The sequence below is a fragment of the Oryzias latipes genome, chromosome 22, assembly GCF_002234675.1.
Source record: "Oryzias latipes chromosome 22, ASM223467v1".
Lineage (NCBI taxonomy): Eukaryota > Metazoa > Chordata > Actinopteri > Beloniformes > Adrianichthyidae > Oryzias > Oryzias latipes.
In genome coordinates this window covers 5,492,839-5,510,605 of record NC_019880.2, presented here as the reverse complement: position 1 = coordinate 5,510,605, position 17,767 = coordinate 5,492,839, and the positions used below count along the sequence as shown (strand labels likewise).

The following is a 17,767-nucleotide window of genomic DNA, read 5'->3' as shown; positions in this document are numbered from 1 at the left end:
TCCCGTCTTCTTATCTATTTTCAAGACATTCCCTGTTGTCTTTTAATTATGCGTATGCTGTTTTTATCCAAAATAAAAAAAAACGGTGTTGTTTTCTAGGACATGGTTTCTGCAGAGCGGCAGTAGTTCGTTAGCAAACTTTTCTGAGTTGAGGGCAAGACTGTTGGTGCAAAACAACCCCGCCCCCCTTCCTGTCACTCATAGTTTACAGCCGTTGGCTCACAGCCACTCACAACCCCGACCTTAGTGATTAGATTAGACCTTATGTTACTAGTGCAACAAAAATAGTGTACAGTTTTGAGCCAGATTCCAGCTCAGACGAGGAAAACAAAGACATATGTGGAATTAGTCGTCTCTAAGTAGATGCATCCAAACGGAGCAGAGCAGGGAGCTTGCGGCTCGCTATAACCCCAGTCCGATCTTATTCAAACTGAATTTTTTTCATCCTCTCCTTATTCACAACAATTTGAATAAAAAAATACTTGCATGCAACTTTAAGATTTGTTTTCTCAATAAATGTCCTTCATCATGAGAAAAATGTCACAAGAACACGTTAAAAACAGATCACATAACACATCAGAGTGGGTCTGGATCAGTACTACCCTCACTCTTATTTGCAATGGCACCTATTAGACCTGTCACAGTTCTGAAAGTGATTCATTTTTATGCATTTACTATGACAGTGCATTTCAACATTTCAATATTTAGTCATAATCTCACTGTATCTAAAATATTCTATCCTTTACAGTTTCTTACAGAGCCCAATAGTAAAAAAATACAACACGTATTATATCACGTTTTATGCATGTTATGCGTCATATTCTGCTTTTTGGATCTAGGTGATGCGCCATCCAGACCACGTCTCCTCCTCCGTATATCTGTGGGCACACCACGAGAAGATTGTGGTTATTGACCAATCGGTGGCCTTTGTGGGTGGGATTGACCTGGCGTATGGTCGCTGGGACGACGGAGAGCATCGGCTGACAGATGTCGGCAGCGTGACGCGCTCTGTTGCCTTGGAGCAGGTTTGACACTCTTCCTGAAATAACTTTATACAGAAAAAAAACGTTTTTTTTTTCTGACTGATAAAAAGATATGAGCAGGAAAGAAGGGACTTTCTGGAAGACATAAATGAGAAGGCGAAATGAGTAAATAACACTTTACGTATATGAAGTGACATCCTGCAGTGACATGGTGTGCATATATTGAAGGTTTAGTGCAAATGATTACACTCCATCGCTCTGCATCATTTCATTTTTTTCATTCATACAAACAAAAAACTTTTTATTCTTCTTCTTTCAACTCCTTTGCATTTATTGAATAAAAATTAACTTTATTATCTCCATTATAGAAGTTAACGGTAAAATCTGAGCTAGATTTCCTACTGAGAGGCATGCAGTTTAAAAAAAAAAGGTACAAAGATTGTTATTATTTTTATTATTTATTCTATTAGAGTATTTCCAGTCTTCTCCTTATACGCATCATGAGTTTGATGTTCAGTCTTTTTTATTGCATTGCAAAACTCTGTCCAGAGGCGTTTGATGATTCTCAGCGAGGTTTACTAGGATTTACTTAATTACAGTAGCTAAATTCTTACAATGTATATCCACTTATTGTGCCATTTTTGTCTTAAATTATACAAAGATGTTCTAAATAAGTATCAATACTGTAAATAGTATATATGTGAAAAACCCAGAATGAAATGGGAGCTCTTCTTAACATTTACATTTTTCAAGAAAGGTTGTATTTCAGCGAATGGATGATAGTCCCAGGAATTGATCCATTAAAAATGTTTTTAATGTTGTCCTGGAAGACAATATTAAAAGGTTTTCTGTTCCAAAAAATGGTATTTTCCCCATCAGCAGACTGATACAAAAGCAAGAGGAAAGTTTGCCAGCGTAAAAAGGTTTAAAGCTTAAACTATTTGCTATTTATACACAAAAAATAAGAGTGAAGATCTTTAGGTTAATGCATGAAGCAGATTAAATGTCAAACGCTAACTTTTGGATTTAGTGCAATCAATTCATACATTGTATGTTTTAAAAAGCCCTGCTGTGAACATGTTTCACTGATTTAACAGGAGAAAAAATATTTTGAAATTCAGAATAAGATTGACACACTTTGTTACTAAAACTTTGTTCCTGCTTGTGCGCTAGCTAACAGGAAAAGCTTCAGCTGCAATAATAATTTTTTATTCTCAAATCCATTTGTTTCTCTTTTCATTTGATAAGGGATTGCTCCCCTCTGATGGAGTATCTGTGACTAATGGTCAAGGGAAGCCGCCTGCAGATTCGACAGACTTGCCTAAGCTGAAGGGAGTCGGGCGCACCCGGATCGCCCGCTTCAGTCTGTACAGACACCTGCAAAAACACACCCTGCAGCATGTGGACAGTGTTAGCAGTGTCGACAGTGCGGGTGGGGGAAAGCTGCTCCTGCAGAAAAACAACACACATACACCCCCTCAGGTGAAAGCCTCATTTTGTGTGTCTTTTTTTAGGGAGTGGTTCTGTGGGAAGCCTTAAAACTGATGTCGGAGAGCTGCAGGGCAACACCCGTTTCTGGCACGGAAAAGACTACTGCAACTTCGTCTACAGGGACTGGATCCAGCTGGAGAAACCTTTTGATGGTCCGGTACTCAAACACACACACTCTAAATAAAACACTATGCGGGGCAAAGTACACCCTATTGGTTAGGTTTGAGGTCATGTGATCATAAAGAAGTAATCCATCGTCTCACATGTATGGAAATAACTTCATGTGGCCAAAAATATGTTTTAGTTTGTTTTGTTTTTTTTACTAAACAAAGCTGAAATGTAGAAGCACTTTTAGAGAAATTAAGTCAAATCTTACCCATTCTTGGTCAGACCACATGTGTCAAACTCAATGCCCGCGGGCCATAAAAGTTTTTAACTTCTTAAAATAAAAAATAAACATTGGTGTGTATTTATTCATATCTAGGGGGAATTGGACTTGAAATATCGGATTGGGCAACATACACTATGACTTAAACACTGTCCATATAACCTAACCTGACAGAATTAAATGTAAAAGGATTAATGCTAGAGTAACAAGCAAACATATGTTTTCTATGCAACTGTAATTGTCCCTTTCAGAAGTTATAAAAAATAAATAATTTAGATCGTGGTAACTGTAGTTTTCAGATCTTAATGATAATGTGTTAATGTGTTTTTTTTTTACTCTTTAATCTAGAAATGTCAAACTTAATTACACATTCCCCTCTGAGTTGTGGGCAGGACTGTTGGCTCAGAGCAATTGGTTTTGTTAAAATTCACAGATATTTTATGATATGACAATTTATGTTTTTAAAACTTTATGGAGATTCAAACTGCTCTCCACCGACACTTTTCAAAACTTTGATTGTACAATCAATTTGAGTCACTTCCGTCTGGTCACACCTTTTTTTTTAATAATCCTTCAATCTTTTAATCTTTGAGTTTATTGATTTTTTTTTCTTGCTTTTTTCTTTGCAGACTTTATTGATAGGTACACCACTCCCAGAATGCCGTGGCATGACATCGCCTCTGTGGTTCACGGCCGAGCTGCTCGAGATGTGGCAAGGCATTTTATTCAGCGCTGGAATTTCACCAAGGCAGGAACATTTACATAATAAGAAGCACAAACAGTACAGTGCATCCTTTAAACAACGGCCTTTCTGTGTTAAAACCAGGAATTTGTGTTTTTGTGGCTTCATTGACTGTCAATCATTTCTTCTTTAGTGTCTCACAAATGAAAATATGTTATATTAAAAGTTATAGTGAGCAGGAGTTGGTTTGTTTTATTAACCCATTAGAACCAGACTTATTTTTCCTTAAAAAAAAATTATGTGGAATATTCCACAAACCACATGGACCAGAGAACACATTTGTGATGTTTTCCTGTTACACTGATGCCACAGTGGGGAGAAGGGAGAAGATAAGTTTGTTAAAGTCAACTGCTTCTTGTTTAGTCTTTTCTTACTGCTAAGTTTTCTCCTCTCCTCTTGGAGTTGCTTTCATTTCCAATACGCCTCTTTCTAACTCTAAATTTACCATCTCTGCCCACATTTTCCTCCTCTCATAGATTATGAAGCCAAAGTATCGCTCTCTGTCGTACCCGTTCCTGCTGCCCAAATCTCATTCTACAGCCAATGAGCTTAAGTACCAGGTCCCAGGAAGTGTGAATGCCAAAGTGCAGGTAAGAAAACATGTGGATGTGAAATTCTGATGTTTATTGACAAATCAAAAAAAAAGCATGAGAAAGAGAGGAGAATAATGAAGAGCTCACACTCTGCAAACTCCTTTTTTTCAACAATTACCACATCTCCAAGCATTGCTGGAAGCAAACAAGACAGCAAATGCTAAGAGTCCATGTGAGCCAAAAAGTTACATAACTGCAACAAATTTCCAACTGACGAATGAAAGACACAACTAAACTTACTGATCTGAAAGAGGAAATACAACCTCGGTTCGGTCTTTTTTTCAACATGAACCCTGGTGCGTTTCTTAAATGACCAATTGTCTTTTTGTTGCTGCTGTTGCTGAATGGTGGTTTGTTGACCTCTGCCATGTAGGTCAGTCCAGTCAAATTATGTTTACATTTGAAACATGACTGACCTTTAAAAAACAAACAAACAGGTTTGTTATAAAGCTGACCGTTAAGACCGAGTACTCTGATAAAGAAGTTTTGGAATTGTTTGATTGATAAATCACATGGGCCGTGGTCACCAAGATCTGTGTGTGGTTTAATAAAATAAATAAAAAAAAGGACTTGCTTCAGCTGAAACATGAGAAAAACGATCGGGAATTCACTTACATAAAAATGGTAAAGCTGAACATATAATTAGAATTTAGTTAAGTTTCAACATTCTAATTGAATTAAGTTTAAAGTGTATTTTGTTATTAAATCCTAAATCAAAGTAAATATCTGTCTTTTGGACTTTTGGAAATAATTCTTTTGCAAAATTGGCTGCATTTGCTTTATTTCTAAGAATGTAAATCAAACAGTTTTTGCAGTGATAAGATTTGTGATAAGTTTTGTAATTTGATAAGATTTGTGATAAGTTTCCTTATTGTCAGGGACATCAAACTTAAATTGAACAATGACAAAATAGCATTTTTTAAGTAACCCCTTTTATATTTTATATGCATGCATAAAAATGTACAAACTGTGCCTCTTTGGAAAAGTAATCAATATTTGTGTTACAGGTGTTGCGGTCTGCTTCAGATTGGTCAGCAGGCATAAAGTACCACGAGGAGTCCATCCATAACGCCTACATCCAGGTCATCGCCAAGAGCAAGCACTACATCTACATCGAGGTACGTCACTGATGAGGCACGGATTACCAAAAGCAGGTTTTTACAGTCATTTTTTGATTGTAAAACAGTTCCGATGGGATTCATCTTAAATGCTTAAAAAAAAAACAAAAAAAACAATCTAAATCACTTTCTGCTTCAATTCTTCCTTTAACAAGTTTTCTGTCCCAATCTAGCACAGGTAAGCAGTGGTGCTGCTCAGGTAATTGTTTCCCCAGGCCCACCTTTCAGAGCTGATAGTGGCGCCATCAAATGCTTAACAAACGCTGCAGCTCAGAGCAGTAGCTGGTCTCAAAGCTCATCACTTTTTCTCTGGAACCTGCGTCTCAGGTGTAGAGAATCCTACCAGTGGTTTTCAATGTTTGCTACTGGATTGTCCCATTTTTCAGGGGAAATCAGGTTCAGAGAAAATTAATTTTCTACCACTGAAGTTAAAGTGTAACAAGCGAGCGGACTGACTCACTATCTGAAAATGTTATGAAAGGCAAAAGCAAAGCTTTTGCCTTTCATAACATTTTCAGATAGTGAGTCAGTCAATATCGACCATTACTATGGTTAATATAGTCAGTAATTAGATTGGATTTATTAGTATTACTATCACAAAGAAATATTTGAAGTATCTATTTTTCTTACAAGCCCCTCTTTAATTAACTATTCAAATTTACTATTTCTTTTAGAATTGAACAGTTTCAAGGAAACTTTCCTTTCATGAAAAAGTCTTGGATTACCTTTGAACTGTTTTATTCAGCTCCCCTGGGAAATGTTCCTTCTCTGTTGCTAGAAAAATAGTTTGCTTCTGTGTTAACCTGTCACTCAATACCCATCAAGTCTGAATGGGAAAAACTTCTCTTTGTCTTTCTTTTGAAGATTTGAATAGTTGGTAACACCGATGGAAAAATGATAGTTGTGTGACTTTTCCCCAGAAATAATCTGTATTAACTAATTCACAGAAAATCACTATATATTTTTTTAATTGTGTGTCTTTTTGTCCTCATTTCTCCCTCAGAATCAGTTTTTCATCAGCTGTGCCGACAACAAAACGGTTTATAACAAGATTGGAGACGCCATCATTGAGAGGATCATCAGAGCACACAAGTACCTTCCTTGATAATTACAGTTCTTTTGTAGAAAAAAGGCACTAATGACTTAAAATGTGTTTTTTTTCCTATTAGGCTTCTATTATTTAAGATGATCTATTTATAGTTATGCGTTTCTATTATACAGAGTCATCTTCTGATTCCTGCAACGAAAATCATAAATGATTTGCTTTCAGGGAAGGTAAGAAGTACCGCGTGTATGTGGTGACGCCGCTGCTCCCCGGCTTTGAAGGTGACATCACCACAGGAGGAGGGAACGCCATCCAGGCTGTCATGCACTTCAACTACAGGTAGCTCAGCTGGGATAGAAGGAAGGAGGATGGGGATGTGACAACCTGAGCTCATTATGCTGTAAAGGTGCAGTTTGTAAACATTAATGAGTTTGGTGTTTCCTCAGAACCATGATCAGAGGAGAATTTTCCATAATCTCCCAGCTAAAAAGAGAGAGTAAGTTCAAGAAGGAAGCATGCACTGAATCCCACTGAAAGCTTCATTTTTTCTCCTTTTTTAAAAATATCTGCTCTCATTCTTGTAGTGGACGATCAGTGGATGAACTACATCTCCTTCGCTGGACTGCGGACTCACGCTGAGCTGGAAGGACGCCTCGTCACAGAGCTCATCTACGTCCACAGCAAGATGCTCATCGCTGACGACAACACGGTCATCATTGGTGAGCGGGCTGTTGAGTTCATTTCTGCCATTTCTCCCTACAAGCTGTCAAACATTTTTTTGATACCCTCAAAATCTGAAAAAGCTCAAGCTTCCGTCTCTGCTGTTGTTTATGGTAAAGTGAACAGTTCTGCACAATACTCTTGGAATAGACAGGTGATGTGATGCAGCTCTGCAGTGCCATCTACTGGTGAATGTGACCAGAACTAAATGGAAGCACTCATTACGTTTCAGAAAAAAGACGAGACCTTTAATTTTAGTTTGCTTAGATGGTCCTTTTATTATTGAAGCAGTTATGACTCAAATCATTTAAACTCACACTCTGATCACCTTTGATCTGTTTTCAAAGCGTTCCCAGTGGACTTTTGATTAGGATTATGCCGTTTTTAGGCAAAAAAAACTCATCCCATCATCCCTGTGTTTACACTATATATATATATATATATTAGAAAAACGCCCCTCTCACCCTCCGCGGGTGGTTTTTCCTCCAGGCTCGGGTCCTCTACCAGAGACCTGGGAGCTTGCTGGTCCTGCAGTATCTTAGCTGTTCCTAGCACTGCGCTTTTCTGGACTGAGAGGTCTGAGGTCTTTCCAGGGATCTGTTGTAGCCACTCCTCCAGCTTGGGGGTTACTGCCCCGAGTGCTCCAATTACCACTGGAACCACTTTCACCTTCACTTTTTATTCTGTCTCCAGTTCTTCTCCGAGTCTCTGGTGTTTCTCACGTTCTTTCTTCTTGATGTTGCCATCGCTTTGTACTGCCACATCCACCACAACGGCTTTCCTCTGTTCTTTATCCACCACTACAATGTCTGGTTGGTTCTCCATTACCATCCTATCAGTCTGGATCTGGAAGTCCCACAGGGTCTTTGCCCTCTCATTCTCTACCACCTTCAGAGGTGTTTCCCATTTTGACCTTGGGGTTTCTAGTTCATATTCTGCAGGCATGTTTCTGTATATTGTTCCAGCCACTTGATTGTGGCGCTCCATGTATGCTTTCCCTGCCAGCATCTTACACCCTGCAGTTATGTGCTGGATTGTTCCAGGTGCCTCTTTGCACAGCCTACACCTTGAGTCTTGTCTTGTGTGGTAGATCTGAGCCTCTATTGCTCCGGTGCTCAGGGCTTGTTCCTGAGCTGCCAGGATGAGCGCTTCGGTGCTGTCCAGTAGGCCAGCCCTTTCTAGCTATATATATGTATACATTTTTTTTAATGATTAAAATAGTAAATGATGTACATTTGCAGGTTCTGCTAACATCAATGACAGAAGCATGCTGGGTAAGCGTGACAGTGAAGTGGCGGTGATTGTGGAGGACTTGGAAACGGTGCCATCTCTGATGGACGGACAGGAGTATGAAGCTGGAGCGTACGCGCTGAAGCTGCGCCTTGAATGTTTCAGGTGAATAAAAAAATACAGTATTACCATAGAATTTTTCATGTAGTAATGCTTTTGTTCTTATTGAAGAAAAGAATGGATTTAGTGGGAGATTGCCAGAGGAACAATTCCAGTATCATATATACGGTAGAATTACTTGCATATAGTCAAAAATAAAGTTGTGGCCACATGTATAAGTGATTTTGGGATTGGCTTTGAAATTAAATTCAAGTTGGGATATTTCATTTTTTTTCCTGTTTTTGGGACAATAACTGGGCTTTGTATATTTTGTCTTAATTATTGGTATTTTAAACACCACAATTATCTCATATTTTCTGCTGGTTTTGTAACATTTTTATGAAATTGGAAAGAGTTGCTGATTCACAACTTTTTTATAGATATTCTTTCCATTGTTCAGAAATTTTTTTAAATTCCTTGTAGGTTCTGGTTGTAAATTTCATAGTAAAAAGTCTCGTGAATGTTTCGGGAACAGCAACAAATTACATCCATTTTTCAGATAGCAATGAAGATTTTTGCCAAATATACAATTTACCACATTAGAACGATTTATTACTTTGAAAAAGCTTATGAATTCTAAAGTCTTTAGAATGAGTTTATTTAGTTTTAGCACCATGGTATAAATTTCTAATGGCAAACCTCGACAGAAACTTAAAAACAGCTAAAAAATGTCCTCAAAGCAGAGGTTTTATCCCCAAATTGATTCCAAATCACTCACTAATATTTCCTCCTGAATATTTTATTTCCCAAAAACCAGGACCATCCTGGGAGGTCACACGGATTCCAGCATCGACCTGGTCGACCCCATCAGCGATCGCTTCTACAAGGAGGTGTGGATGACCACAGCCGGCCGCAATGCCACCATTTATGAGAAGGTAGAGAGCCCGTGCTGAGTCCCCAAGACAAATTACAATCCTTTTTAAAGGAAATTTCATTTAACCTTTATTTACCCAGGAAATGTCCCGGTAAGATAAAGAATCAAGGGAGTCTTGACTAGGAGGAAACAATAAATTACATATGCAACAAAAATGTAACAATAATAAACATTACATAAATAAAAATGACAGCTTATGTAAAACATGTACAGTTAAAAGTGACTTTTTCCTTGTGGAATGAGATCTGAGAATGATCCAACGTGGAAATTATTGAGATTTACAATAATTGTGTTGACTTTTTATTTTTTCTCAATCATTTTCCTGTTCATTTGAATTGGAATTTACTTTTTAATTCAAACTGATTAGGATTCAAGTTGTTTTACTATGTTGTTCATTCTTTTTTTGTCAAAATGCAAACATCAAAACATCAGCAAAAGCGAAGTGCCCAAAGTGGGAGAAACGTAAAAACTATTTCTTTTTCCAATTTCTGCCTCAATACAGAAAAGTCAAATAATGTACATTGTTATAAAAAAGAGTTATAACCACATTTTCCATTTGAAAGATTTAAAATCGAGTGACATCAAAGAACATCCACACTGTAAAAATGAATCTTGTTTCAAGATAACCTTCTTTTCTGTCTATTAAGAAAAATAAATTTTACAATAAAGTTTTTTTTTTACTAACATATAAAATAAAAATACTTGTTAAGACCATTTTTCTTACCCTTTTGGCAGATTGTTTACTTCTGATGTAAAAAAAACAAAACAATTTCTTTTACTTTTTTCTACGGGGCTGTTTTTGCACTGCATCTGTGGGGGAAAAGGTGACCTCAATGTACAGCAAAAATCCACATTTAACCAGCAGGACGTTAGAAGAACAGTATAGAGACTGAAAAAATATTTCAAAGAAAGCTAAAAATGCAACATTAAAGTTACCAGAGTGTCAAATGTCATGATGTGTAGGAAGTGCTGTGAAAACAAGAGCATTTCTGTGAAGCACACAGTTCAGGTTGTTTTGTTTTGTTTTTTCAGTCTATTTTTACTGGGTATTTTGTGGGATTTGATCAGTTATTAGAATTCACTGAGCTCTAAGACTTGTGGAATAAATTAGAGAATATGTGGAACTTCTAAATAAAAAACGAATTATGGTTTAATTTGTTTGCTGCAGGTGTGCAATTCAGGTCATGAAATTACAAACTCAGTTCATTGCTCTGATGGCAGAGAAAAGCTAAATGTGTTTTTCCTGCAGGTGTTTCGCTGCCTTCCCTCATCGCTGGTGAGAAACATGTCAGAGCTGGAGAATTACCAGACCACGCCCGGTTTGGCCCAAACGGAGAAAGCCCGCGCTCAGGAGGAGCTGCGCAAAATCCGAGGTTTCCTTGTGCAGTTTCCTCTGGACTTCCTGTCTGAACACAACCTCATGCCCTCAGTTGGAACAAAGGAGTCCATGGTCCCAACGGAGATCTGGACGTGAGGGCCGTGAAGTCCTGAACAGAAACCCACAAACACCTAGGAGGGCTCGACTGTCTGGACAGTCCCTCAATGTTGAGGAAATCACTCATGATATCGTAACCCAGACTTCAGACAGTGCTGGACATTTAAAAATTGCAACGCAAAATCACTACACTGTAAAGTTTTTGCTTGTTAGTTGTTGGGTGTGTGTAAGGCCGCACGTTTTGTTTTCACATTGAGGAAAACTGAAGTTTGGTGAAACATTTTCACCTCTGGATGCTGAGATTTGGAAAGAAATGAGCTGTTTGTTTAAGGGACCACAAATAGGAAGTAGGAATTATCCTATAAAATACGTAGGAGATGCTGCTGTCTGTGATGTCATCGCTTCACAAGTTGGAACTGGGAGTGGTGCTTGAGCCTGCATTTAGGAACATTTTAAGCTTTTAGGCAAATTCACAAAGTTTTTATTGAGTGAAATAAAAAAAAAATAAATACTTTTCAGCCATTAAACCTGGTTATGACAGGTTTGACTTCATATGCAATTAAAATATATCCACATGCCCAAAATACAAACATTTTATGGGCCTGTTTTCTATTTTTCAGAGCCGAGTTTGATTAAGCAATTCGGATATTGGCCACAAGATGGTGCTACTTCCAAAAACAAGACAAGATCTGAGTTTGTGCTGTCTTGGTCTCAAGAGAACAGCTTTTAACAAATTCCAATGTAAAAATTCTATTTAAAGAGATATTATCTCAATCTTAGAAGCTTTTATGATCCCATGTATTTTTGTTTGAATTGGTTATAGAATATTTAATATTTTTAGATGACACATTTCTGCTTAAATAACACTTTTCTTTTTTGCTGGTTCAGGTCTGCTAGTTAATTATCATTTGTGGTCGTGTTTCTTTTAGATTACATTTCTTTTACACAGTATATATATACAGATCTTCCCAGAATGTGAAAATCACTTCTTTGGAACCACATATTGAAGCCAGTGGTACATAAATGCCTGAGGATAAAGAGAATGTCAATCAAAAACATACCTTGAATATTTTTTGGAGGCCCCTTTTTTCTCTCTTCCCATGATCCTGTCTTGACAAAGACATGACGTATCCCATTCTTTGGAATATTCCCACGTTGTACGCCTCAAGGAATTGAGCTGAATTTTCCTGAAAAACAACTGGATTGGGACCAAAAATGTAAAGTGAAGGACTGCCAGAGAAGCACATTTAAGGCATTATTGTCTGTGATTTTTATCAATGCTGTATTTTTGTGTTTATTATTTATGAAATAAAAAGCATTTAACTTTCCTTAAAATTCTCATTTTTCAAAAGTATCTGTCGTAGTAGTGAAGTTGTAGTAGTTTTATTTTCTGTTTTTATGCACTTTGCAGTTTTTCTGGCATTTTAGAGATTTTCGATTCATTAATCATTGTGAGCTAAAAAAAAAAAACGTGACTATTTTATTTATTTCAATTGAGGACATACTTGTTGTTGCCTGAAATAGGAGTAAAAAACCTCAAAAATTCAGCCTTTGAAGGAAGCCTGTTGTGTTTTTATCTAATATTCCTAATCCTAAATTAAGTCAGATTTACCTTAAAAATTCTGATCATTGGAGCTGTCATTGTCATTGTCGCTTGGGCAGCATTTCTAATGGTGACAGCGTTGCTGCACTACAAACCACTGATCTGATGAGAATTGGCAATAAGATTTTGGCCCCAAAACCACTCAACTGTGCTGATTCAGTTTGAAGCACAACATGAAAAAACAAAACAATTTTATTTGCTTATATGTCTATGTAATCTTTGAAGAAGAATAGAAAAACACAAGAAAAAAAATCAGCTATATTTAAATAACTGTTTCAAATGTTCACCTCACTGTTCCCCCCATCCTGTCACAGTTATCATGGACACATTTAATGTCTTGACACTTTGCATTTCCTTTCATGTCGTTTGCAAAACCAGTCCTCAGGTCCAAACGTCCTACATGTTTTCTTTGGTTTTACTCACCTGCCTTTAATGACTCTTACTGTCAGATTGCAGACAATGATGATAACGACTCAAATCAGTGGTTAAGGATATCGAAAAAACATGCTGTGCCTGGGCAAATAACCTAAAGAAACATGCAGGATGGAGGGATAGGAGGACAGACAAAAAAGAAAACTGATTTGACCTGGCAAAGGATTTTGCACTCATGAAAAGAAGTCATTTTTATCCCCATACAGGAAGATCCCAGAAGTTTCTTGACGGCTTTTGGATATCATCAGGAATTAAACTAAGCACACCCGCAAACATGCAAAGTTAGTACTTTGAGTTTTATCAAGTGTGGGTACTTGGGCAAGCCCCTTTGCGCTACTGCCTAACAATGCAGCCATTAGGGGGCCAAGATCTGAGTTTCCCCTTTGCAGGTCCCCAGCCCGGACAAAATACAGGGTTGTGCATCATGTCAGGAAGGGCATCCTCCTTGCACTTTCCTCAAGGGAAAATCATTGCTAAACCACCTGTGCAAATCAGTGAAAGTTGGTTCACTGTGGAACCCCCTCAAGGGAAAGGTGAACAACATTAATTGAACATAAATTCGATTTTCTACTTGTTTTTTAAAGTATATTTTATCCATTGATTATGATACATACAAATGGATTATTAAACATAAATTTGCTATTAAAGTTTTGTTTTAAAAGGTGCGAAACTGCAGAAATGTAATTAAAAAAACAACAACTAAAACTTTCCTGTTCCACAGCCAACCCCGCCCGGTAACAGGCGGGGTTGTAGTACGGTCTCCACCCCCACCCCACCCCCCGGTATATGAAGTGAGCGGCTGTCAGGGCAGCAGCAGCATCCACAGGCAGAGGCAGCAGATCTTCCGCAGCGCCTCACCTCCCTCTGTAGCGCTCACTCCTCCTCATCCAGCAGACATGGACGCGTGACAGCGGATGCGCGCTGCGCTCTCGCTCCTCCACGCGCTCTTCTAGCTGTGCGCACCGGACCCGAGGCACGTTTCTTCCGACCAGGAAGGGGTTATTCCTCCCGACCAGACTCGAAGGAGGAGGGGAGGATCAGCGCAGGAGACCGTCCACACTGACGGTGGAAGACCGTTTTAGGATATCTGGCAGCTGAGAGCGGCTCCTTCGCCTCCTGACTCCTCCATCATGGCGAGCGACTCTCCTGCTCGGAGTCTCAATGAAATCGACCTGTCGGCTTTGAAGGTGAGATGATAATGATCTTCAGTTCAGACATGTGCAGAACTCGTGTGTCCTTCTTCTCCTGCACCTGACGGGGCTCCCTTAATAACAAAGGGCTGCAAACAGCGGATGCGTTGGAGACGCTTTCAAAAATAGCGAGACGTGAACTGACATCCCTGCCGCCCCGCTTATCTTCGCGCGTGTCAGTGACAGGGGGTGATGTGGATGGAGGATGCTGTAGCTGTGATTTTTGCTGACCTGGGGGTTTGATTCCGAGGCTCATGGACTTTCTGCTGATTCTTTAGAAGTCCAAACTAGTTCCCTTTTCATAATGTTTTGACGCCACTTGTGCGTCTGAGAGCGCATGGGTACACCTGTGTGGTTGGTTCCAGTAACCTCTCAAAAAGAGAGCTGGATCACCGCTCTCTCTGCTTCTTTTGTTGATCTGCAAAACCACATCACAGCCATAAACGACGTGCTGCCCTCCTTTTCATGCGTGGATACCCAAGTTTTCATTTCACAGGGCATTTTGTGTATTTCTGAGTGGGTGTCTGCCAAGCTCAAAGTCAACTGTAAAAAAAAACAAAAAACAACGAAAGATAAAAGGAAAGGAAGCCAGTCACAGAGCGTCAGCTTCAGCTGCAGGTCTGAGAAACACATTTTGGGTCAGCAAAAATCCTTATCTGGTTTATTGTAACTTAGTATTCATAACTTCTTAATCTCTTCTCTCCATTTCCTGCGTTTTTTTATGCATGGCTGAGTTTTCAGGGCCAGATTTAGAAATTGTGTGGCCAAGGTTAAGATAAACAAGAGATAAGAATGAGGTCGCCTCAATTTTGCTGGCTAGAACTTTACAGTCTTTGTAGTTTTTAGTTAACATGTTTACTGGTGTAATTAGTGAAAAAGTCCAGATTGGTACTTCTTTTTAGCCTTTATCATAACAAAGTGTGCTCCTAATTTCCCTGAAAGAGCTTTACCTTCTCTCTTCAGTGCTCATCTCTTCTTCATAAAGTCTCATATAGCCTTGATTTTTTTTCTTCTTTATATATCTTGAATTTGATTGTGATTACTCCTGATTATCTTCCTGTACTTATTTTTTATTAACTCCTGCTGACTGCTGAGTAATGCTTCCGGCTTTTGATCCGTCAGGCAGCTTTTGAAAATTTCCCTATCTGTTTTAGTGTCATCAGGAAACTTTTACAAAAAGATTATATTACCAAGTTGCGCTTGTGGATGAAGTGGTGGGGCCGTCATACCTGACTCATGACCCTGCTGCTTCCTTCTCGTCTGGCTCCACTCCCCTGTTTTCCAAAGTTTAACTGACTTTTCCAACACTGTTGATTTCCTTTTACTGTTAAGCAAACCTGTCCATATCAAAGATGTGCAACACCTTCTTGAAGTGGGGGAGGGAAGGCACACCATGGTGTTTTTCAGAATGCAAATCTAAAATATCTGGTTTCCTGTGTCTCTCTTGGCCTCAAAGCCATTGAAAACTGTGCAAGAGCTTTTGGTTTTAGATTTTGCATACCCAAAAGTGATTTATATTACCCATTATCTAGAGCTTATTTTCAAGCTGGGAAAATATCTGCTGCAACTTAATGGGGGAGTTGTAGTGGGGGCTTTTGGTTAGGATGGGGCCCAAGGCATTTGCCGACCTTTACGTGATGAGAAGTCTGTTCACATGTGTATCGGTCTTCCCCATTCCTCCTATTTTATCTGCTGCTTTTCCTGCATCTTGTCTTGTCTATCTGCCAGCTACACTGTCTGCCAGCATTATGTCTGTGTGCCTGCCTCCCTGCCCCTCACGCACTGAAACGAATGGTCACAGAGGAGATGAATCACCTGTCTGCAAAAAAGCAAAAAATAACATTTTAGGTTTTGAGGAGAATGTAGGGGTAGAGTGGAAAGAAGATTGAAGAGGAGGACAGGGGAGTGTGTACATGCGGAGCCAGTGCATGTTTGTTCTGTTCTTTCAGATGAGTAATGCTTGAGTCTTAAAGGCACCTGCAACCACTAAAGACCCACTCTGATGAATTTTTTTTTTTACATGTTTTTGTAGTGTTTTTCTGATGATGGAGGACAGATATTAAGAAAATCAAGCTGAAAATAGCATTGCTGAGTATTTTTTTGATTCACACTGTTGTGAATCAGCTGGCACCTGGCTCTAAACTGTACGGCTGGATAGCTCCCATATTGCTCACCACTTTTGTTGCACCGGTAATGTTAGGTTGGTGGTGTGAGGGGCTGTAAGTAAGGAAAAGAGCGTGTAAACGGAGAGCTCTCAGCATGAACAATTACCGCACTGCAGAAATTATGTCCTAGAACATGAGACGTGCTCTTTGGATTTGGCTATAAATGGCATAATCACAATCAAAAAAATGAACGGGTCAAAACCGATTGGAGTGAGTCATTGAAAGATATGTGAATAACTTAATCCGACAAGAAGAGTCTGTTTAAAAACCTGCTCACTTTAGTGTTTGATGCTTGGTTTGCAAGGCTATTTGAAGAACGCTTTGAATGTTTGCTGGGGCTTTAAAATATATCAGATGGACAGGAACAAATGTGGAAACTGCAGTGAGCAACCTCTCTGGCCATCTTAATAAAAAACCAGTGTTTTTAGTCAAAAAGCTAATTTAAGAGGATTAAATGTGGTTAGCTTTTCTGAACAGAAGTATAATTATTAAACAATGTCAGGCAGCGCATGGTGTTTTTTTTTTGCTTCTGCCAACACAGAAAGGACTTATAATAGGTTTAATGTTGGGTGCCAGGTTAGAAAATGTAACAGGGATGTTCCTTGGTATCCAAGAGTATTCATTTTTAGCTGTCATAATAAGTTTTTTTCCCATTTATTTACTTGCGCATACACAGACAGACAGACAGTCAGTCAGTCAGTCAGTCAGTTATAGAGGCAGTGATGAAGAGTCAACCACTGGAGTGGCTAGACAGGAAATAGGTCAGCTGTCTGCCGCAGTGGGGGTGGGGGTCACTCATTATAATATAGTCATTGGTAACGAAAGAGCACTGCTCTTTTTTTGTGAAGGAGTGCCTTGCTTCAAGGCTCATTGGCTATTACACAAAACAATAAAAAAAACACCGAGACAGACAGAAATAAACAGGAAGTTCAGAGCACAGAGAGAGAAGTGGTTTTTCATGTTTGCACCCTCTGCGCTTTTCTTCGCTCTGTTCCGTGGCTTTTTATCATGTGCTCTGTGCGACATTTGCTGTCGTCGTGCATCAGACACCTGCATGTCTGCGGCATGCCTCACATGAGCGAGAAAGGCCAGGCTCTGTGCGGGGGGAAGGCCGCCGTTACCCGTTGCACTGTGACTCACAATGACAGCCAAAAGAGAGGAGGTCGAGGCGCTGCAGCTTCTGTGCAGGAGTGGCTGTCGTGTTGTGTAAAAGCACGCCAGCACACGAAGGTCAGAGGTGTCTGGATCACTGACTCGTCCAGTCAGCTGATGAGTGCAACAGATGGTAGAACAGTGAGAAGCACAGTCACAGCTCTGCTCACACACAAACAAGGAGACTCGCACACACTGGCAATGGAGTCGTGTGCTGTGCAGGGATTCAGGTGTGAGAGCTGAGATGAAAGAGAAAGCAGGTGAGTGTGACGCGAAAGTGACCCAGTCACAGAGAGGAAAAGCAAACCAGAAGGTGTGAAGATGAGTGCAACTTGGAGAGGATAAGGACACAGTCACGTCAGGATAAGTTGGTTCAGACTAAAGTTCATTTCCTGGGATCGTCTTCTTCATTAAGGCCTTCTAATCTCCGGCTCAGGCCAGGGCTTT

At 39.4% G+C, this 17,767-nt stretch overlaps 2 protein-coding genes across 15 annotated transcripts in view; both read left to right on the top strand.

The window, feature by feature from the left end:
• The window catches only part of pld1 (phospholipase D1), a 37,919-nt gene extending 25,813 nt beyond the window's left edge, over positions 1–12,106 (top strand). For all 4 annotated transcript variants that reach the window (XM_020713736.2, XM_011490171.3, XM_011490170.3 and 1 more), the window contains 13 exons: positions 840–1,025; positions 2,232–2,415; positions 2,498–2,626; positions 3,492–3,610; positions 4,081–4,194; positions 5,205–5,315; positions 6,319–6,407; positions 6,586–6,699; positions 6,807–6,856; positions 6,945–7,079; positions 8,322–8,475; positions 9,227–9,344; positions 10,593–12,106. In XM_020713736.2, coding sequence (XP_020569395.1) covers positions 840–1,025; positions 2,232–2,415; positions 2,498–2,626; positions 3,492–3,610; positions 4,081–4,194; positions 5,205–5,315; positions 6,319–6,407; positions 6,586–6,699; positions 6,807–6,856; positions 6,945–7,079; positions 8,322–8,475; positions 9,227–9,344; positions 10,593–10,817 — 1,728 coding nt within the window. In that variant the 3' untranslated portion in view covers positions 10,818–12,106. The remainder of the gene's footprint in view (positions 1–839; positions 1,026–2,231; positions 2,416–2,497; positions 2,627–3,491; positions 3,611–4,080; positions 4,195–5,204; positions 5,316–6,318; positions 6,408–6,585; positions 6,700–6,806; positions 6,857–6,944; positions 7,080–8,321; positions 8,476–9,226; positions 9,345–10,592) is intronic.
• Positions 12,107–13,612: 1,506 nt separating this feature from the next.
• The window catches only part of LOC101155647 (TRAF2 and NCK-interacting protein kinase), a 69,772-nt gene continuing 65,617 nt past the window's right edge, over positions 13,613–17,767 (top strand). For 8 of the 11 annotated variants that reach the window (XM_023951375.1, XM_023951373.1, XM_023951374.1 and 5 more), the window contains exon 1: positions 13,613–14,000. In XM_023951375.1, the coding sequence (XP_023807143.1) occupies positions 13,944–14,000 (57 nt within the window). In that variant the 5' untranslated portion in view covers positions 13,613–13,943. The remainder of the gene's footprint in view (positions 14,001–17,767) is intronic. The other 3 variants (XM_023951377.1, XM_023951378.1, XM_023951376.1) reach the window with 1 other exon arrangement.